The sequence below is a fragment of the Falco cherrug genome, chromosome 8 (assembly GCF_023634085.1).
Source record: "Falco cherrug isolate bFalChe1 chromosome 8, bFalChe1.pri, whole genome shotgun sequence".
NCBI classification, from domain to species: domain Eukaryota; kingdom Metazoa; phylum Chordata; class Aves; order Falconiformes; family Falconidae; genus Falco; species Falco cherrug.
Genome location: NC_073704.1, coordinates 560,408 through 582,933, shown reverse-complemented (window position 1 = coordinate 582,933; position 22,526 = coordinate 560,408). Strand labels below are relative to the sequence as shown.

The following is a 22,526-nucleotide window of genomic DNA, read 5'->3' as shown; positions in this document are numbered from 1 at the left end:
AAAAGAAATGATAGAGACCATCTATGTGTGCTCTCACAAGGTCAACTGAATTTCACATAGTATGAATTATTTTGTATTAAGGGCTTCAACATCTAATGATTTTGTTGTTTTTTAATACCACTTCTTTAAGAGACAATCCTTCCAATTTAGCTTATTATTAAACTTCCATCTAGAACCTTATTAAAATATAAAGAGACACTCTTACCAGCTTCAGCAGTGTTTAACTCATTGCCATACTGGGCAGTATTTCACTAATGGAATATTCCTCTTTAGGACTCTGTTTGTTGTCAAAGGAAAGCAAATGGAAAGTGTTGCTTGGATCAGGAAGATGACTTGTTTGACAAGGAAGAGAAGGTGAGGGTTTAAGTATTTTACCTGTGATATTTAGGTGTAAGATTTACAGAAATAATATTGCATGGCTTTTTTCTTGTAATTAAAGTAAATGCAGTCTACTGTCGTTTTTATGCTCCACCTTATTCACCTTACATATTAATTACTGAATAAGGTATTTTATTATTACTCTCTAGAAATTTGGAAACATTCCTAAAAATTAAAGATTCTTTGTGTAGATTTGTATGATGAGATGATGATGTGGTGGCAGATAGTTGGTATAAGGTAGTTTGGAGCTCCAGAGCTGAGATTTGAGCAGTTCTTCAAGTTCAGAAATATTAATACTCTCAGCTCTACTCACACAGTGATCATCATATTGTGCAAGGAATCAGGGCATATGTGAAACTGTCTTAAATCAGTGATCCGTGATGATCTGAATGTAACCACTGATCTCTTCAGAATCTGTCTTGAGTCTGTAGAACTGATATGCTCTTCAAAAATCAGTCATGGTTGTAATTTTATATGAAACCTCTTATCCATACGAGTATTTGACTTTGTTCTCAATTTTCTTTCAGTAATGTCTGATCTACTTCTCCATTTTTTGAGTACTGCAGGTTGGCATGAAACCAGCTACTTTCTTACAGTAGAACTACAGGAAGCCTGTACTTAGTCTTTTAGTTGCTTACCTCCACATTGTCATTTCTGTTAGCAGTGAACTTTGGGAAACTGTTATGCACACTTCCTTAGGTGAAATGCAGCAGCTTCAAATGATGCATGGTAGTTTAGCACCAAATCCAAATGATAATGGAATTACTAATTTTCTGCTGACTTCAGTGGGGACCCTCATGGTTTGGTTTTGGGTTTGCCTTTTTTTTTTTTTTTTAATGGAATTAATGATGAGAGAAAATTCTTGGCCTTTGCTTGTTTTCTTTCCTCTTAAGGTTTCCACTAGACTGTTTTCAACAGATGAATTCCAGCCCTTAGATCCCACACAAGAGCTTATATTTCCTCCAGAACTAATGGTAATTTTTGCTGCTTATAGACTGTTCTTTAGCTCTGTCTTTTCCTTAGTAGTCTATAGTTCAGAACTCATTCTGAAGTCCTGATTAGCAGTAATTCATCAGAAGAAATGTCATAATACTTCAATATAAATCCAAAATTATATTCCTTTTTTTCCCAGTGATCTTATTGAATTTTCACATACAAAAATAATTATATTGGGAAAATGAAGTTGCAGAGTTTGGTATTAAGTGAGAGGGAAAAGTAGTAACCCAAACTGAGTTTTCAGTGCAGCATCCAAAAATAAAAATGCTTCTCTGCAAACTGAATGGCAAACACTTTCTAACATTGGCAAAACAATGCATTTTCCCCATTTTGGCTCTTAATAGTTTGGTCTTCTCTGTCAAAACATCAGCCTCAGAGAGCCACCCAAACCAAGGAGCTGCAGTGATTAAAATATGACAAAGATATAAGCAGCTGAAATAAGAGCACTGGAATGGAAACTGTCAGGCATCCTTACTGACAGCAGTATTTGCCCCAGAAAAACTGAAAGCTGTTTGCTTTATGTTATTATCAATCTACAGATTCAAAGCCAAAATCTCTGTCACTCGTTGGCTAATTACAGAGAAAGATTGATAACTGTGGTACAGGAGTTCTTGGCTGTGGATTTGTACCACCACTAGTTCTCAAGCTATTTCCAAGTGAGCAGTGTTAGAACAGCCAGAGACATCCACATGCATGCTTAATCTAGAGAGGGATGCTGCTGCCAGTGTCACTGGTGACCTCCAAGCAAGCTAAGTGTGCAGACACCTCCCTAAGTAATTTTTATCACTTTTCTAATAATTTCAGCAATTTCAGGATCTATTCTTACCTTTTTTTGCTTGGGGGCTATTTATTATCAATCTTATTAGCCCATTGGAATTAATTGCAGATGTTTCACCCACGCAGTCTAGAAGTTCACCACTGTGCAAAAAGCCAACATAACAGTCCCATTTCTGCCCAATTTTGAGGGATTAAGTAGAACTGCCATTAAGAACTTCTTTTGACTTTGTCTAGTGTCTCTTAGACCTGGCACTTGTCTGTATGTCCAGATATTTAAATCTGCCATATTTGCCCATCAGAGAATGGCTGAAAGTCAACAGAAGAGAGCTCTGTTTTTTCATGGGGAGCAGATGACATGGATTTCTCCTGTAAACTTAGATGAATTACTGGATCTGAAAGCTGCCTACCCCAAAGCACCTCTTGTGGTTGGGAACACCAGTGTGGGTATGTATACAATCAGAATGGCTCCTGTTGCCATCGTTCCAGTGTGCATGGGAGGAGTGGGGCTACATTTATCATTCCTTTTGCGTTTTCGTCCTTAAGGTTACTCTCCACTATGCTGGAGTTGTTATTATGGAAGATGTCTTTTGTCTAAATCTGTTCCTATCTGGTAGGACCTGAGATGAAGTTTAGAGGCGTGGTCCATCCAATTGTTATTGCTCCTGCAAGGATCCTGGATCTGAATGTGGTGAAATTCACGGATGATGGTCAGTAGCCTTTACTTTGTTCAGATGTAGGAAATTCCTCTGCAGTAAGGGATGCTGCTCCATTCCGTAGTGCTGAAGATGTGAAGTGCTGTGCAACTGGTTCTTAAGCATGCTTGGTTCTTTCCCAGGCCAGGGTGGCTGTGGTGACTGTCCTAGTGCATGATACAGTTTTGTTTTCATGACACAGTGCAGTACTGACCAGCAATATTGTCTTGGGCTCCATTAGTTGTAATAGTGCAAGGGTAATTATTCTGCTAATACTGGTTCTGGTGCTAAGTCATGAAATACTGGCTTTGTGATCTCTGTACTGTGCTATGCTGTATAGCAGAGACACACACATACAGAACCACAGAGGAAGTTAGCAACACTGCATGCTTGTCTACATTAGAAAAAAAGGCTGTGATTAAACAGGCATAGCTAATATGCATTAGACAATCTTGTTCTCAGTCATAACAGCATTCGTTATTGTGTATTAAAGATCTCATACTCAATTCATATATATATATAAGATGAGCGTGGAGATTTTTTTAAAGTTAGACTAGGTTTTAGTTTTTAAATAAATTCTGTTGAAATTAGAAATAACTAGAAATACATTTAAACTTGCCATAATAGCCTAAATTAATTAAATATAAATTAAGTTGTTCAAGTTTACTGCCAAAGTTTTAAGGAAAGTCAAGCTCTATATCTGATGAAGATTACTTGCTGTATGCCTGAAGCCGCTTTCTTGAAGTGGTAAACTGTGTTTGACAGTTCTGTCATTGCATTTAGAATACCTCTTTCTTTTCAGATCAGTTATCCAGTTCTAGTCAATGAGTGGTTTGTTCTTAGTTGAAAAGTAGCTGGGAATTGAGAAGCAGGGAGAATCTTTACTGCTTTTTTTTTAAATCTATAGATAAAACTTCGTTATGACTAGGTGAGACTAACTAGGTCTAAAATGAGAGATCTGCAGTTTAGTTTGCCAGCCAGAAATAGTATTTCCTCTCTTTATCAGATTTAAATGTAAAACGTGTTTTGATTAAGTTTTTGTTTTAAATACAAAAAATTTAGTACTGCTTTACTTGATTAATAAAAAGCCATTTAAAAAAATACGTCTTTTATTTTATATTTTTGATGGAATTCCAGTGTTCATTCAGAACATTCATACATCACATAAATGAAGTCTATTAATAATTTTGAATAGAAAGGCACTGTTTACTGTTTTATAATATTGAAAATTGTAAAAAGAATTTAAAAAGATAAAATGTATAACTACTCAAATAAATACATATGGTTATAGGTTGTCTTTCTAGTGGGAAAAATGATACTATATTCAGTGTTAGGACTGTTTGGGTTTTTTTGCAAATACTACCTACCCATACTGTAGGAGAATAACTGGAATGTACATATGCAAAGCAAGATCAAATTATGATGAAAATCATGTTTAAAAATAGGAAATGCCTGTTGAAAACATTTTGAAGCTGACTTACCTTTCGGTTACTCAGTAAAAGTTGGTGCAAGGGAAGCAGCTAGAACAGGCAGCTGGAAGCAGAGAAGGGATTTCCCTTCTGGTAGAAGTAGTGAGCTGTTAGCTAAATTTCATAATTACATGAGATTTTACCCTCGGTCTCCTGAAATGAAAGGTCACAGTCTCTTTACTATGCAAAAGCCCCTCCCTTTATATCTGCCTGTATTTCACATAAGCAGTCGTAGCTCAACAGTATGAACATAGTTTAAAACCCAGGCAATATAGCAGTGCACACATTACATTCACAATCTTTTGGTTACAGGATTAACTCTGGGAGCTGTCTGCAGCCTCTCTCTAGTGACAGACGTTTTGACAAATGCAATATCAGAGCTCCCTGAAGAGAAGACAAAGGTTTTCTGTGCTGTCCTGAAGCAACTGAGAACTCTGGGCAGCGAACAGATAAGGAACGTTGCTGTATGTTGTGCCTTCCTTGCTATAACAATTGTAACAACTTGTAAAAAATGCGAAATTGCTCCTGACCACATGTAAAACTTGCATTTTTAATTCTGTTTTTAGCATGAGTTTTCTATCAATGCATCTTTTCTGAGCTTTCAATATATATAAATTCATATGTAGTCTGCATGTTATATTGTCACCTAACATAAAAACATGAAGGTGATAGGAAAAGGTAACATAAATTTCTTTTTTTCAAGTCATTAGGTGGAAACATCATAAGTAGAAAATCAACCTCAGACTTGAATCCTATTCTGGCAGCCAGTGGCTGTATGCTCAATCTGGCTTCAAGAGGTAAGAGGTATCCTGTCCCTGTAGTAGTGCCAGAGGTACAGGATCCTATTGTATGGGGAGAAGGGAAATAACAATAGGTGAACATTTGTTAAGGAACGCTTTCCCCATGCTCATACAAGATTACATCTGCAAGGGAAGCAGCTTCCAAATGAACATGTCACAAGATTCTCATGTCAAGGGTAAATAAACATTCAGACCAATCAGATTACATGTACTTCTGTGCACAGTGAATTGCTATAAGCACTCATAAAACCTCACAATTTGAGTGGCTGTATACTACCTCCCCACATCCCTGGTATTTTTTTTCTGTAACTGATGCTTTGCCATAGTTTAAAATCACCCTCTTGGCCTGAGGAGGACTCTGGCTTCTTGTTCTTCACAGTTACTCACTTCTGATACATGAGCCACTAGTCTAGCACGTTTTTCACGGCCATTTCCTTAGTTTCCTTCCATCACTGTATATATACTCCCCTCTACCCGCTCCTTTGTTTGTGCGCTACCTTACCGTTGGAAGGTTGATGGAATTATTGGTAAACATGAGCTATCTGGTGGCCTAGAGTTGCATGTTCTCCCTTCTAGATGGCTTATGTCCTTTTTGCTCTTGACCCAGACAGAGTGAGTGTTGCCATTTCAGACCATGTAATACTCCACTCAACACCCTGAAATACACATTCTTTAAGGGGATGTTTCTGAGCCAGGATTTCCTGGAACAGATACACAAAAACTTAACACTGTGTGATTTCCATGACTTCTTCCTGCATGGTTTGGTACTGAAAGGAAAAATACCTGTCAGAATGTTGTTCTGACAAGTGCAAGTACAAGCATTTCCATCTTCTTGCTCAACAGTTCTAACGATGAGCCTACTTATTTGAGTGATGAATAAGATCATTGAATGATACCTGTTTCTGCTACCCTGGCAGAACTTTAGTGCTGGGAGAGGGTTTATAAGCATTTTTCACAGGTTTTTAACTTACTTTACCAAACGGTGGTCAGTAAAACATAGAAAAAATAGATTGTTCAAGAAAAGGAGGTTGCAGAAGCACTGTTAGTTATTATTATTTATCTTAGATCCCAGTGTAAGGGAAAATGCACCTAAATCCTTGCAGACTCAAAGGTGAGGTTAGACAATGATCTTTATGTATGTAAACCAGGGGTATTCTGGAAGGAATTGCAAAGGCAAAAATCCAGAAACACAAGTGCTGCTATTCTTAAGAGTTTTATTTTTCAGATTCACAGTTCAGCAAAGTAAAATTCCTTTAATGAGGTTTTGCTGTCACAGTAGTTATATCTGAGGAATGCAATTTTAATGCTAAATGATATTCTACAATGAACAGGTTACAGTGACATCGTCACATGTAACATGAAAAACATGAAGAAAATAATCATGCTGTAAAGCAGCCAGTCTTGAGGAATCACAATCATTGAATGTGATGGGAGTATTGTAATATATAAATCTTTTTAAAATGGCACAGGAGATTATCTGGTTATAGAAAGTCTTGGGGTAGATCAGGGCTACTGTAAGATAAATAGTGTCTAGTGATAAGAAATCATTTATTTAAAAATGCATTGGACCTCTTAGGTAGCATGTGAAAAGTACAAAGAAGTGAAAAGTACAAAAAAGTACAGAAGACTAGTGAAAAATCCACTTTGACTTCACCTGTCTAGCACATGTGGATAAATTCCACACTGGTGAACCACTGTGGATTTCCATCTGTACAATGCTTGTGCCTCTGTGTTCTTGCAGAACAACAATGCTGCTTGACAGTTGTGTTACTGGCACAGTTGCAGTCCTACCAACAAAATGTCTTGAGCCAATGGACCTTGCTTAATTAATAGAACCAACTATATGTGTTAAAATACTGCATTTCCAGAAGTCTTGCTGGCTTTACTGTGTAGCAATATTGGCAAACCCAGTGTAGCATAGATGAAGTTTAAGTGTTCAAGGGGCTTTTAGAAGTTTAGGTTCCTTGCCAAATTTTGCCCTACTTCCCTTTTGAAAATTCCATCTTTAATAGTATTTATTGTAGAATGACAAACATAGTGCTGTTAGAATAATTGATCAAAAAGAGAGAAGAAAAGGCTGTAGCATTTATTCCCTTCTGAATTCCCAGAAGTATTCAGAATCTCAGAACAAAGCAAATAAACAAAAAAAGCCAATGAAAACCCAACCACCCAATTTTTTTTTTTTACTTTTGCAGCAGTTCTTCCCCATTCAGTTTTCTTCCTCATTCTTGATGTTTTAGAAGGGAAGGTAGTGATGATGGCAGCTGCTAAGATTTGGAACAGATGGACAGAAGTGAGGATGGGATGGGATGGGATCATCAGTATCAGAAGGGAGGATTACAGAATGGAAATTAATCTCTGAGCACTTTCTTAGGACTCTGGTGTTATGATGCTATGGAAGATGGAGCGGTCATTTATATTTATAGAGCATACCACTGTTCATTTGTTATGTAAACTCTGCAGTTATTTACGCAGGAAGGCAGCAGGTATTTCTTGACAAAATATGATTGATGTATGTTGATTGCACAATTGTACAGAAGTTTCTGGATTTGGGATTTTTTTTAGGAAGAAAGCGACAGATTCCTTTGAATGGTATTTTTGTAGATGGAGTTGGTAACAATGCCATTACACCAGAGGAGATCTTAGTCTCTGTCCATATTCCCCATTCTAGGAAGGTAAGTTACTAGTTTGTTTAGGTTTGCTTTAAGCAGAGTTAAAGACTATTAAACAAAGAGCAGGAGGGGGCATAATCCCAATGTTTAAAGTCACACTACTACTGCTCTCTTTCTGTATTCCTTGCATTTGATCCTGTCAGTGCCATGCTATGTCCCAATTTCAGCCAAAAAACACAACTCTGCAAAACAGCTGGTGATACATAGTGATATTCAGACAGAAGTTTACCCTGAAATGATGAGGGCAGTAGCAGTTATCTAGATGCCCTACAGAAAGGGTCTTGGACAAGCTGCCATAGTCCTCACCAAAGCAGGCTGCTCACCAGTGTTATGGTTGGCATCAAGTAGGTAAAGCATTATTACCTCTTGAGGATTTTTCTTAAAATGAGGTAAGATTGGACATGTGCGTGGTGCTTCCAGAAATGTGGCTGAACTGAGTAATAGTCTTTAACTGGTATTGTGTTTGCAAGAGTGGGTATGAGATCTTGTAAGAGAATTACAGGTCATGTTATCTGAGTACTAAACTTTGGCAGTACTTTGAAGCCTCTAAGCTTTTGGTCTTGTTGTAAATGCAACTCCACAAGATCCTTGCCTTCCAGCTATCTACCAGGAACAATTCTAGGCCATCTGAACTGTGTAGCTGATGGAAGACTGGGTATGGGCAGCTAGAAAATCAAAGGTGGTGAAGCTACTGAAAGGTCAAGAGAAGGAAGCGTATGGTCTTGAATGCTCAGGAAGTTGAATTTGTGCTCTTTGGGTTTTTATTCTCATTTCATGCAGTGCAATAATAAGTTCTACTTCCAGATACTTTCATGTCTGCACTTCTGTCTGATTTTGCTCAGGGGGAGTATGTCTCTGCATTTCGGCAAGCACCAAGACGGGAAAATGCTCTCCCAATAACCAATGCAGGAATGAGAGTCCTTTTTGAGGAAGGTGCAGACATAATAAAGGATTTAAGCATTTTTTATGGAGGTGCTGTCTCTACCACGGTCTGTGCAAAACAAACCTGTTGGACACTTATTGGAAGGTACAATTTTTCTCTCTTCTCTGTATTTCTGAATAAAGGGACTTCGAGAGCTTGGGTGTACTTCCTTGGAGCCTGAAAGTACAGAAAGATTTCACTTGCCTGGCCAATGCCATGTCTGTTCAAGTGAATGACCTGGTCAAGCCTTAGTGATGACTTTTCAGGACTGTTACATTTTACAGTCTGCACATGGATGCAACTGGGTGTGAAGTATGCAGAGAGATACGAGATGTGAGATAGGTGGATGAGATATATGTAGTCAGTTGTGCATCTGAATGCAGGCATTTGTGAATGATGCTGGATCCTGTAGGTTTGATAATCCCCTAGTACTGGTGTTCTTCGGTCCTTCAGTTTGGCTCTAACAGAAAGTTTAAGAACTTCAGATGTGCCCAATATACTTAGGAGCACAAGTCAAGCCTTACCAATCTCTTCATCTACAAGATCCTAATAATCTCTGAAATTAATCCCTGACATTCCCTCCCACTTTGCAGCATCTTTCCAAGTTCTGGAGGAAAAAAAAATACAAATAATTCAAGCAGTATAAAGCTATTTATGTAAACACTCACACAGGACTGTTTTACCATTTAATTTACAACTGTTTCACTAGTTGAATTACTCATTATTTTTTGCTGCTCTACATGATTGAATTTATTCTAACAGATTTGTGTTTTGACATCTAGGCTTGTGTAACTGTGGAGAGCTAACTGTGTTGAGATACTTCAAGGAGACAGCCTTTTCAGAAAATATACAAACAACTATACAGCACTAATCAGATCCCTTGAAAGCATCTACAGTTTGCATCAATATAGTTATCCACTTTTCTTTAAATACAGAACAGTATCTGCAGAATAGTGATGCTCTATAAGACTGTTAAATCAGCTTTAAAACTGTAATAGGGTTTATTTATTTATTTTGATTTTTAATGTTGGCATAGCACTCGATTCCCCTGACTCAAGGGACCTCACTTCTGTGAGCAGCATTGACCTACACTGTTTTCCAAATTGCAGATCATTACTAGAATCAATATTTTCTCTTCATTGTGAGCAGGATTATGCCTGTGGTCCATGGTACAAATGTATTACTGCTTTTTTTTTTTTTCTTTTTTTTTGAGTCCTGGCCTGATTGTATGTATTATTCTTCCTGATAGACACTGGAATGAACAAATGTTGGATGAAGCTTGCAGACTACTTCTTGGAGAGATTGCTCTTCCAGGCTCAGACAGTGGTGAAAAAGTAGACTATAAGAAAACTTTGATGGTCAGTTTCTTCTACAGATTTTTCCTGGAAGTATTGCAGTCATTAAAGACAACGGTAAATTAGTTCTCCATGTCTGCTTTTCTGTAAGCAAATGAAAGGGTTTCTTCCTATCTGCTGATGCTTGCAATTTATACAACACGCTAAATATTGTCTTCGGTGTTCAGATCTACAGAAGCAGATAAGCACTTAACTCGCAAAGAAATTGATGGAGAGATGCCTGTTTAACTTTAGGTGCTGAGGTATCTTTACCTTGAACATTAGGTTTTAAAAACAAATGAGCAATGTTAATGCAACAGTGTATCAGTATTGAGCTCCCAGGCCCAAAGAAAACATGCATGAGGTCTTACTCTGTACCTGTTCAAAACATAAACAGACGGAACAGAAATAAAGGTTTTGGAAAGCAACTGTAGGTGTTAAACCAAACCTCCTTCTTGTATGAGTTGTTGACTGGGAGAGGACTCCTCCAAATTTTAATGTACCTGTTTTTGTTTAAAACTTGTTCTTATGAGGAAAAATACCCCTTTTGACTTTTTTTTCTGTGTTACCTTGAGCTCTTTCCTCTGAATTACCATTACTAGGTAATTCATTATTACCAGGAGTGATTCTGTGCCAGGTTTGATCAGATCCCAGAACAAAACTCTTCTGACTATCCCTGCTTTATGTTGCTTACTTTAAACAAGCGTATTTGTTGAATCCAATATATTTTTAAATACTATTTAGTGAAATCTCAAAACTCTGTGTTGTTTTAAAATTGTTGTTTTAGAGCCTTTCTAGCTTGCGAGAGTCTGGAAGGATTTTGTGGTATAAAGAGTTTGTATTTGGTTATTTTGGTGGTTAGCTTTTTTTATTTGGAATGTTCAAAATGTGAGTTTTAGTAGTAATTCCCTTCCTTTTCAGGATCCTTGCTGCTATCATGGCATACCTATGGAATATAGGAGTGGCCTACAAGATTTCAAAACCAAAATGCCGCAGAGTATCCAATTATACCAGGCAAGTGATTTTATTCTAAGGTTGTTCTGTGATATGTAAGACTTGGTAGAAGGTCACGGTTCAAACATGACCCTTGCCATGAGGCTCAGTTACAAATTTTGCAAAGGTTTGAAGGCAACAGTGTCTTAGCGGATGATTTTAGTTGTATCTCAGTTAGAAAAAACTTGTCTGTAAAAACAGACTTATACAGTTATGCTGATATTTTCTAAACAGTTCTTAAAAGATAAATATGCTTAACAAACTCCACTGTCAGACTGCTTATAACTTGGTATATTGCAGTGTGCAAACCAATTGGAAAAAAATTAGAAGAAAGTAAAAAAGATTGAAAAACCCGTCTATAGCTATCACTGTAATATTCTTGTCACGAGATACATGTTTCTTAAGATCTGAGAGAGCTCTTAGGTGTTGCTGTAGATGTAGGAATCGAGATGGGAGTTTGTGATGGCTGATCAAATTAGCAAGCCTATTCGAGAAGTGAGCAGTAGAGGGCAGCAAAGAACAAACACCTTTTGGATTTTCTGAGCTCACCCATCTGACTAGGCCTTGGTGGGAATGCCTGCAAGGATTTTTGATATTTAGATACCCTCGTCACAGAAGTAAAATTCTCAAGTTTTTGAAACATAAAGAAAATTCAAATTAAATCTAAATAAACATCTTTTTTCAGTTTCAGATACTCTTTAACATTTTAGCTTTAAATACTTCGAATTTGTTCATCATTGTGTTCAGCTTTCTTCAATTATTGTCAGGAAAAAAAAAAAGAAGACATACTACAGATTACTACAGATGTATAAAAGGGGCCAAGATCAAAAGAACTGGTTCTTTATAACTTTCAGCAATGTATTCCCTAGTTGCAAGAAAGTGACTAAATAACAGAAATTGAAACAATATCTTATACATATCAGTTGTCATTGAGCAACAGAAATTTAAAAACCTGGAAATTTTTTTTTTTTTCACTTTGAATTTCTATCTAACTTCTGCAAGTCCCTATCTTTTGTCTGAACTTCTTCCTCTGAACATTATTAAGCTTTTAAAATTAAAGGGAAAAAAGAATGCATATCCAAAGATAAGCACTTGGTTATTCTGTTAGAGGAAAAGTTGAGACGGCTGAGACAGCCATTCGAGGAACTCTGGGCACTCAAGTGAAAAATGTCTGTTCCTGGCCTTGAGTTAATAGCAGATCACAGTGTGCCAGAAAGTGCAGGAGGCAGAACTATGTACCCAGAACACTTGTGTGCTGGAAACTATAGAAGAAAAAAGATTTTGAGCAGTTAACCAGTTCTAAATGTAGACAAGGAAGAAGTTAGTGTGAACACTGACCCAGAAATTGGAAAAGTGTACTGGAAGTTGGCAACAATTAATTGGTGTGGCAGAATTAACAGGCAACACTGAATTAACTTTCAGGACAGACTTAGCAAAATAAGGTTAATAAGGCAGCACAATTGATACACAGGTGCAAGGAAATAAAATTGGGAAGGAAATACTTAAACAACTTTTTCTCAAGGATTTACATTGATCAGTTGCAGTCTTTCAGCAAGTAGGACAAATCCTCAGAATCACTGCAAATACCTCAAAATACAACACCAGACACTGGTAAAATACAGAACAGAATCTTGTGAGAGTAATTCAGAAAATTATCAAAGCTTTGTGACACCAGTCAGTAAGGGAGGAAACTGTCCTCCTGAAAAAGAAGTGCTGTTTGTATCACTTTGATATGAATGATTAAGGGAAAAAATCCAAGTAGACAAACCTGTGCAAGTCTCTCAGAAGGCTCCTTAAGAGAAGAAAGTGAAGAAATCCCCAGGAGCAGCAGTCAGGTCCTGCATCCACACCTGTTTTCAGTATTGAACCAGAAGATGGTAATATGAGCGGTTGTTCCTTCATCTGATTTTCTCATTGGTATAAGAATAATATGACTGTTCTCTTTTAAACTTATTTTGAGTGAGGTATGTGTATTTTTGACTGTACAGGACATAGAGCCGAGTCAGTCTCCTCAGGATCCTGTAGGACGGCCCATTATGCACCAGTCTGGAATTAAGCATGCCACTGGTGAAGCAGTGTACATTGATGACCTTCCTTCTGTGGATGGGGAGCTCTCCCTGGCTGTCGTCACTAGTTCCAGAGCTCATGCTAAAATTGTGTAAGTGTTCAGGGTGTATCTGAAGAAAGTGTTATTATGTTATTATGTGTTATTATGAATTGCTGTCTGAGATTTTGAGAGCAGACGAATGAGTTATGTCTATACAGAACAGCATGCCCGATACCTGCACTGGCTCAGGTGCTGGAAGTACTAGTTGTTCTAATAGAAAGCTCTGTTTGGATTTAAGTGTCTCATTCCATATTACTGTGCTAATAAGGATGAACTGTTTCTGGTCCATGAGCTAGCCTAGAGCCAGCCTAGGTACCCCCACAAAGGGCTGAGCTGGGCAGTGCAAGCAGGCACTGAAACTCAGCTTTACCAACACAGCTTTGAAATCTCAATTCTATTATGAAAAAAGAGAATTGTTCAAAATGTAGGAAGTAGCATTGCAACATTGCAGCAACAAGGTAACAAAACTCATAGGAGGCCTTACAGGAGAAGATGGGAAGAGGATTTTATTTTGAAAGAAAACTGTTCTCGCTTATGCTTTTATACTCCCAAGATACACCTATTCCAGCAGTTTGTTCAGCATTCAGGCACCAAAGTGCACATGCCCAAGTTGTCTGCCCAGCATTCAGGCACCAAGACATGTATCCAGGTGGTCTGGTTAGGATTAATTGTGATGACAGAGAGGACTGGGGCTTCTAGCTATAGAGTCCTTGTCATATTTCCTGGCTTATTCTTAAGTTGGTGATAGCGTGATGGGTTTGGATGTGCTCTTTTTGGTACCATCAAGGAGCTGACATCAACCCCACCTCTGTGAGTCAGTAGGATTTATTAATTTGCCTTTGTCTTCTGATCTGGGTGTCCAGAGAAGAAGCCTGTAGATGTGCTGAGATTTTGATGACCTGCTAAACTAGGTGGTATCAAAACACGCCATTCTTTTAGACCTTCTACTGTTCTTTCTGATCCTTCTACACCCATACATTCCCATGAATTGGGAATTTTAATTTGCCTTTAGCCTGCACTACTACCTATGCCAGAGATAGAAGGAAGAGACATGTCTGAACCCATGAGCAGATCCCAGCAGTACAAGAAACATACCTCTGTATTGTGTTCCCTTCCTGTGTGCAATGCTTTGTAAAACTAGTGAATTACACTTCTCTCTTCTCATATCCCAATCAGATCTATAGATACCTCAGAGGCTCTAAACGGACCTGGTGTGTTTGATATCATAACAGCTCATGATGTACCAGCTACAAACGAGTTTTACTATTCTGATGATCCAGAGATTATATTTGCAAGAAACAAGGTATAAGTAATATCTTTTTTAAACTATTTTCTTCATTTTTACTGTTTTCTTCAGCCTTTTATAATGAAATTTTACTTAGGCATATGACACAGAAAAGTCTTAGAATTTTTTCCTGCTCCCTTTTCAGTTTCAGAATAGCTGATACGTATTGTATTCTGCCTCGAGAAGAATGGAAGAATACAGAGTAAACCTCACAAAACCATCTAAGCTGTTGGGAGAGTATATTTCATTGAAAGTTAGGTTCCCATTATCCATTTTTGAATATTGTATTTTCCCTGATCCCCCAGTTATGTTGATGTTTCTAATAATTTGTTAGCTTCATGGATGATCTAAAAAATACGGAAGTCCTAAGTCAAAACAAAATTCTAAAACTAAAACATGAATAGTGGCTATGTGAAAGAAGAATATCAGCAGCACATATGGGAATCATTTGAATCCACTGTTCTATCAAGTGATGTGTATATTACAGGTCATTTGTGTGGGTCAGATTGTCTGTGCTGTGGTTGCCGATTCAGATGTTCATGCCAAACAAGCAGCTGCAAAAGTCAAGATAGAGTATGAAGTGCTGGAACCGGTGATCTTAACAATTGAGGTACTAATAATTTCTTTTCTCTTGCTTTTTTTGTTATTTTATCTATTTAATTAATGGAAGCAGCAGTTTACACTCTTCACTTGCTTTTTAAGCATGATTTTCTAAGGAAACAAGGTGAATATGAACATCCATTTAACCAGTCTGTCAGTCTCTCTTTAAATCAGTTTTCAGCCTTTCAGCTAATTTTGACCACTTGTGATAGATAGGCAACAGTCTCAGAAGTATTAAAGATTCCCAAAAGTTTCGTAATAATGAACGTAAGAGGACAAAAGAAGAACTCTTTAAATATTCCCAGTGAGGCAAAGGCAATGAGCATGCTAGTTGTTTATAATTCTTTTGGTAGCTAAGAGCTGGTCGGTCAGCATATGTATATTGGCTGGACAATCAGCTCCTGATTATCTGTAGCAGTTTTATCTGTTGTCCAGCTAGCAAGCCAGCAAAGTTAGGCTGGAGACATAGGAAGTGTTGGGAGAATGTGAGGAGAAAGATGTTAGGGATACAGAACATTTTGGAAATGTGATATAGGAGTCATAGGGGAAATTGACTTACGCTGGATTAAAGAGATGAGTGGAACAAAGGACACACTTGCAGGGAAACAGCATAAATTCTGGTAGTCACTTCATAGCTTTGTTCCATAATGCGTGTGCGGTGTAATGTAACAGTCCTTCTGATATAAGAATAGAAGCTGTCTCTTTTTGAAGTCTTACTAGAAATAAAGAAAATCATACCTAATAGATTGCACTTTTACTTAGTCCTTGTGATTTCTTCTCTTAATGGTGTCACTCTGGATGATGTGATTGCATTCTTACTCGTTGCTGTCTTGGTCATTTGCTAGATGTATGAGAGGGAAGAGCAGGTTCTATACAGTGAATGCATTTCCATCAGGAACACCAGGTACATCAGGAAAGGATTGCTGGAACTGAATACACAAACTCATTAGCAATGACAGTAAAGTGATGAATACTGTTGTTCATTGACTTTGGTTGCTGGTGGTTCAAATCTCTGAAAAGAATGGTGTTTCTTCTGAGAGTGAAATGCCACAACAAGCTGAGAACCTTTAAAATACTTAAATAAACTCTTTCTCTTTTTCTCCACTGCAGGAAGCTATAAAGCACAACTCGTTCTTTGAGCCAAAAAGAAAATTAGAACAAGGAAATGTTGATCAGGCATTTGAAGCTGTTGATAGTATAATTGAAGGTAAACTGCAGAATACATTTGGTGAGAAGTTGTTGTCAGAATTTGGGTTTGTCTGTCTGTTCTTCAAGTCCCAGTTCTACCTTTTTTCTATATAGCGATTAGGCCTGAGAAAGCTCTTGGTCACCTGGAAGAAAGTGTGATTAAACCTAGTGGTCTTATGGTCCTGCTTCTACATTCAAGCTTTCTGCATCCTCTGTCCTTGAAACAGATTCACAGAATAATTAGGTTAGAATCTAGTCCAACCTCCTGCTTAAAGCAGATCCAGTTAAAGCAGGTTACTAAGGGCCATGCCCAGTCAGGTTTTGGATATCTCCAAAGATGCAGATTCCACAACCTCTATAGGCACGTTTTCCAGTATTTGAGCCCTTTAGTGGTGATTTTTTTTTTCTTATATTGAGTTGAGATGTCTTATGTTCATTGCCTCTTACGCTTCCACTGTGCATCTCTGAGAACAGTCTGGCTCACTCTTCTCTACATCCTCCCATCAGGTAGTTGTAGACAGCAATAAGATCTTCTCTTAACCCTTTTCTTCTTGTGGATGAATAAATCCAGTTCTCTCAGCCTCTTCTGATATATTCTGTGGTCCAGCCCCATGACCATCTTGGTGGCCGCCGCCATGACCTGGTCTAGTGTGTCCATGCTTTGTTGAACTTATCTCTTTTATTTAACATTGTCACCGCTTGTAGGCAATATTATTCTGCTTTTGATCAAGTTCTGTCGATGGCACTGGAACAGGACCAATTTAATCCTGCAAGGATTTTTGCTTTTATTTTAGGTGTTACTTCTTCATACAAGAAGTGTCAGAAGATCAGAAGACAATTACCGTGATTGGTAATTGTCATAATTATCATAATAACCATGATGATGATGGACCATTAGTTCTTTCCTGGTTCATTTCTTGTGTCCTTTTCCATTAGGAAAAGGATTGTAACATTTGTGGTTTTCTCTTTGGATCAGGGGAGCTTTACATTGGGGGACAGGAACACTTCTACATGGAGACTCAGAGTGTGCTTGCTGTTCCAAAAGGAGAGGATAAAGAGATGGATTTGTATGTATCAACACAGCATCCAGCAATTATTCAGGTAATACAGAGCATTCTCGGAGAAAGTGGTTGAACCTGTGACATAAGTTTGGTTTACAAATCCATCTTAACAATTTAGAAGCAGTAGGAGCATGAAATTGCACGTCTGGATTATCCAACAGCAGCAGCTTTGTAGAACTGCTATACCCTGATAAACACCAACAGCTACCCTGCAAGGATAAGGAGGAAGTAAAAGTATTTTATTTCCCTTTGAACAAAGTACCACATGCCTTGCTATTGCACTGTGGAGTGCTGAGGCTTCTCCATCCCTGTTAGCTTTCTGTTGAGATGAGGAGCAATCAGCACCCTGCAGAATCAGTCTGCTGATGGTTTGATCAACTCTCAGTAGCTGTAGGTGAGACTGCTGCTCCATGCCATAGTCATCATCGTAGAATGGTGTGGGTTTGAAGGAACCTTTAAAGATCATCTAATCCAACCCCCCTGCCATGGACAGGGTTATCTTTCACTAGATCAAGTTTCTCAAAGCTCCTTCTCAAACCTGATCTTGAACACTTCCAATGATAGGGAGCCCACAACTTCTCTGAGGAACCTGTTCCAGTGTCTCAGCACCCTTATTGTAAAAGATCTAACCCTGTCCTCTTTTCAGCTTAAAGTCATTGCCCCTTGTTCTGTCAGCAGGCCTTCGTAACAAGGCCTTGTTTCTTATAAGCCCCATTTATATATTGAAAGGCCACAATTAGGTCTCCCTGGAGCCTTCTCTTCTCCGGGCTGAACAGTTCCAACTCTCTGTCTTTCGTCATGGGAGAGGTATTCATTCCTCTGACCATTTTCACAATGATAAATGGTAAAGCAAAGCTGACAGTGTATGGTCTGCATAGCAATAGCAATGGTGCATGAAACTGATAGTATTTTGGACTCAACACTGACATTTTGTGTTCAAAGCCCAGTTCAGCTCCTTTTATCATTTCCATTATTATTATACTGCCAATAGCCAAGAAGCATGAAGGTTTGAGAAAATTATTTGAAGCAAGAACGTTCCTAACACTAGCAAGACCTAAGATTATTAAAAATCAAATGGTTTTATTTGAATTAAAAATAAAAATCACATTTATGATCTTAGTAATAAAAATAATAAAAAATACATTCTAATCCCTTTTCCTTATACCTGAAGCTTCTTACTGTTTAGATAATGAAATCCAAGGGTATTATTTTTCACTTCTGCTCATGACCCTTCCTTAGTCTCTGTGACAGAGATTTTAAAAGTCAACATTGCTGAGTGTTTGTTGTCATCTTTTTCTTGCTTTTTAACCTAGGGTGAAGGAAAAATTATTTTAATCGGATTAAAACATAAACCCTAGAAACATCTATAGAACCCTTTTCTAGAAAAGGTTTTCCTTTCACAACTTAATTTTTAGGCTTGATTTGAGTTGACATAAAAGATTTAAACTCATTTTACAGGAGATGGTAGCTGCAAGTTTAGGTGTTCCAGCCAACAGGATCATGTGCCATGTTAAACGAGTTGGTGGAGCTTTTGGTGGGAAACTCCTGAAAGCTGGCTTACTGGCATCAGTTGCTGCAGTGGCAGCAAACAAGTAAGTGCAGTATATGTGTATTGGGATATGAAGAGAAAATGAGGTAAACAAGTTTTGCATTTTGACTAAAATGCTTTCTACTGTCCCAAAGTTGCTAGCCAAAAAGTCATGAAATCCTGACTGTTCCCATTTTGTAGGACTGTTCAGTGCATTTCTTTATTTTGTTTTGTTAGACTACTTATGTTAAGCAGCTCTAGTCTAAACTAAATTAATGGGACTTGAAGATAATGGTATTAGTATGAGCTAGAAATATTCTTGAAGTGATTAAACATTTCAAAAGGACCAGTCCCTAACTACTGAGGCTCTGTGTGGATGTTCAAAACATGACATTAACCATCTAGATGTGAACTTCACTGGCACAGCAGCCTGCAGAAGGAATAGTTCACAAGTGGAACTGCTTTTAAGGACAAGTTGTCCCCAGCATCTTTCAGTCAAAATTAGCTTAAATCTATAAAGTATTATGTTTTTGCTAATACTAGTTGAATTAGCTTAGGAACCTTAATACATAAAGCTCCATCTTTGGCAGGACAATATGGGCATTTAGCTGTCAGGGTGTAGTAACCTCTTTTAAAAGCATAACTGATACGCTGCAGAATGTATATTGGGCTGCATCTTGTCTTAGCCAAAATGATCTTGTAATCTGAGTGGTTAGCTCAACATGTTTCTCTTGTTACAACTGTCACTGTTACAACTCTTGAATATTTTTGTCCATGTTAGCTGTGTTTTGGATTAACCAGGCCATGCTAAATACTTTTTTATAGTTCAAACAATCTTTTTTTTATTGTTAGGACCTTATTTTACATCTTAAGTCCATTTTTTCAAAAGTAACTATTTTAAATGGTATATGCATTTGTAGACTAATTTTCATATTTTTATCATTATGCATTTTTTATTTCATTCCAAGGCACCCTATTTCAGTACAGTTCTGAATAGCTAAGAGGCGACTGTTGATTAAAGTTGAATTCTAACTGCTGTTAGTTTGCTTAACACAGTTCTGTCTTAACACTGAAATAACAATTTCTTCAGAAAGTTTGCAGTGAGTTATCTTGTTGGCTTTCAAGAGATGAAAAAATTCTGAAATTACTGTAAATTCAAAAAAATACAATCATAGCTTTAAGCATATATTTTAGCCTATTAAAATTAAGTTTAATCTAACTGCATGTTTATATGTATGGCTAGATCTGGATACATGATGAATAGCCATCTTGTTAATAACATCCCTCATTTTGACTGAAATTTGACTTTTCTTTTTTTCATTTAGAACCGGCAGAGCAGTCCGTCTTATTCTGAGCCGAGGGGATGATATGTTAATCACTGGTGGCCGACATCCTTTTATTGGTAAATATAAAGTGAGTGCCACAAGAATTCAGTGAAAAAATACCTACCCATATTCTGTGAATAAGTATTTCAGTGTTACTGGTTAATACGTGTTCTAGTAATGAAAATGAGTATAATACATTTGATTTAAAAAAAAAACCTACTAGCCAGGAAACAAAGAGATAAAGTTGCTGTACAGCCCTTTCTCTGCTTCTGCCTCTGTCTCTGCAGGATTTTGTTTTGTTTTTTTCTAGCCCCTTTATGTCCTTTTTCTTTCATAGCTCGCTCTGTCTTTCTGGGATGAGAAAGCGAAACAAGCTCAGACTTCTCCTGCAGGAGTTTATTTTAAACCATCCATATGGGGTTCACACAAAGGAACAGCTAGTTTTTCACAGAAACAGTGTCATACAGGAAAACTCACCCTATGGAGGAAATTAATCTCTTCCCTACTCATGCAATAGTCATAACTATTTGTTAGGACAATTTCTGCTGCCTCTCCTGTCTCTGCTTGTCACGGAAATTACACTTGCCAGCCACCGTAACAGGGTTCGACCCCAGGTTTCTGCTGAATCAATAAGATGAAAGACAGATTCCTCTATAAAAGTACTTTTTATTAATAGCGCTACAGCTTGAGCTGGGTGCCTCTGAAGAGGGACTCCAAAAAATGAAATCCCTGGGCAATTATACCCTTACAATCCTAAGTTTCCCACCATTCATGTGATAGTTCAGATCAGCAGTAATATTGGGGTCTGGGGTCTTCCCATTCTTCATTGGGTCCTTTCATGTCTCTAGGCAGGCCATTTTTTTTTCATATCTCTAAGGGTGCAGCTTCTGGTGATTGTAGCTTGCTTATCTTATGGCTTGAGCCAGCTCTGAGGCCTTCTTTTTCTTAACTAGATGAAAGTTCAACATAACTAGGTGAAAGCTCACAGTTGCACCCTAAGGCTTCAGCAAATTTAGCTGCTAATGCTAAGCAAGTAATGCTAAGCAAGTTCTATATAAGTAGTATATCAAATCACACAACATACTACATAGGTAAAGTAAGGTATGTTTTATAACATGTTTGCATAAAGTTGAAAATTAGCTGTAGCTCATGTTGAGAATCAGGGAATATTAGTGGCAATGTGTGAAAAGTAAGATATAAGATAAAGATAACGTTTCCTTGTTAAGAAAAACAGATGTCATACTCCATCCACCAGACACTATGCTTACAGTCAGAGTGGGATTTGACTTTGCTACAGTGAACATTCCAAGATGACTCACCAGCCATCTCAGATAGTACACAGGAAGCCACTGGGCTTCCCTGCTTCTTTCTTTCCCAATGGAAACATCAGTATGTTGCTTATTGTATGCTGTACATATACAGATCACAGATGCCAGGTAGGAAAGCTGGTATCTTAGGAACATGCTTTCTTTCTCTCTTGCTCTTCTGTAGTTTCAGTGGATGCTGGCCAAAAATTAATAGTGCAGTATAACTTTATTTGTCAAAATATACAAACATTGAAGAAATGAATGAATGCCAAAATCTAAATAGGCTATTGTTGATTCTTCTAGGTTGGCTTCATGAATGATGGTAGGATCAGAGCTGTGGATGCCAAATATTACATTAATGGAGGATGTACCCCTGATGAGTCTGTCCTGGTAAGGATTTTATAAGCTGATGAATCTTATAACAAGGAGGAATCATTAGCTGCGAAATGACGAAGGCCAAATTCCTTTGCCCATGTATTGTTAATCGTACAGCATTTTGATATAGAAACTGTGGGCTGTTGGAAAATCTACACGTGCTAGTTTAGCCTTTTCTTATTCAGTTCAGTGTAGCACTGAAATACTTTTTGATCTTTTTCTATGCATTCACTTCATGAACAGTTTCTCAGGCTTGTTTTTGCCACTATAAACATGTCAACTAACAAAATATTCCTTTTAAAATACATAGTACTTGCATTTGTGCCTGCCTAAAGCGTTATGTCTACAATTCTGGGAAGACCTTTCTTAACCTTCAGGAAATTCATAGTGGTAGTTGTCCTGTTACTGTCTCTGTGTGTTTCTGTACTGGGTCTGCATTTACTGTGCTGTATACCTCAGTTCCTCACTTACAGGTCTGCAAAGTATAAAATATTGCTTGCTTTAATATCAGTCACCAGAAATTCATGTTTGCATAGCTATTCTAGCTGTAACTGAAATGTTTGTTGAGGTTGCTACCCCTCATCGGCTTGTCATTTGCCCCACCTATGGCTATTTTCTGCACTCTGAAATCTGTCAGTGTAACTGCCCATGCTATTGCTGCCTACCCTGGTTCAGAAAAACAACCTGGGTTTGAAAAAAATCCATTAAAATCATGTA

The 22,526-nt window shown here is 37.7% G+C and overlaps 1 protein-coding gene across 3 annotated transcripts in view; it reads left to right on the top strand.

The window, feature by feature from the left end:
- Positions 1-22,526, top strand: part of AOX1 (aldehyde oxidase 1) — a 46,611-nt gene that overhangs the window by 9,147 nt on the left and 14,938 nt on the right. For all 3 annotated transcript variants that reach the window (XM_027807104.2, XM_027807102.2, XM_027807103.2), the window contains 18 exons: positions 274-354; positions 1,272-1,352; positions 2,451-2,595; positions 2,766-2,858; positions 4,625-4,776; positions 5,016-5,109; positions 7,678-7,787; positions 8,627-8,811; positions 9,956-10,118; positions 10,962-11,054; positions 13,022-13,191; positions 14,317-14,443; positions 14,913-15,035; positions 16,136-16,232; positions 17,190-17,314; positions 18,733-18,866; positions 20,128-20,215; positions 21,738-21,824. In XM_027807104.2, the coding sequence (XP_027662905.1) occupies positions 274-354; positions 1,272-1,352; positions 2,451-2,595; positions 2,766-2,858; positions 4,625-4,776; positions 5,016-5,109; positions 7,678-7,787; positions 8,627-8,811; positions 9,956-10,118; positions 10,962-11,054; positions 13,022-13,191; positions 14,317-14,443; positions 14,913-15,035; positions 16,136-16,232; positions 17,190-17,314; positions 18,733-18,866; positions 20,128-20,215; positions 21,738-21,824 (2,148 nt within the window). The remainder of the gene's footprint in view (positions 1-273; positions 355-1,271; positions 1,353-2,450; positions 2,596-2,765; positions 2,859-4,624; positions 4,777-5,015; positions 5,110-7,677; positions 7,788-8,626; positions 8,812-9,955; positions 10,119-10,961; positions 11,055-13,021; positions 13,192-14,316; positions 14,444-14,912; positions 15,036-16,135; positions 16,233-17,189; positions 17,315-18,732; positions 18,867-20,127; positions 20,216-21,737; positions 21,825-22,526) is intronic.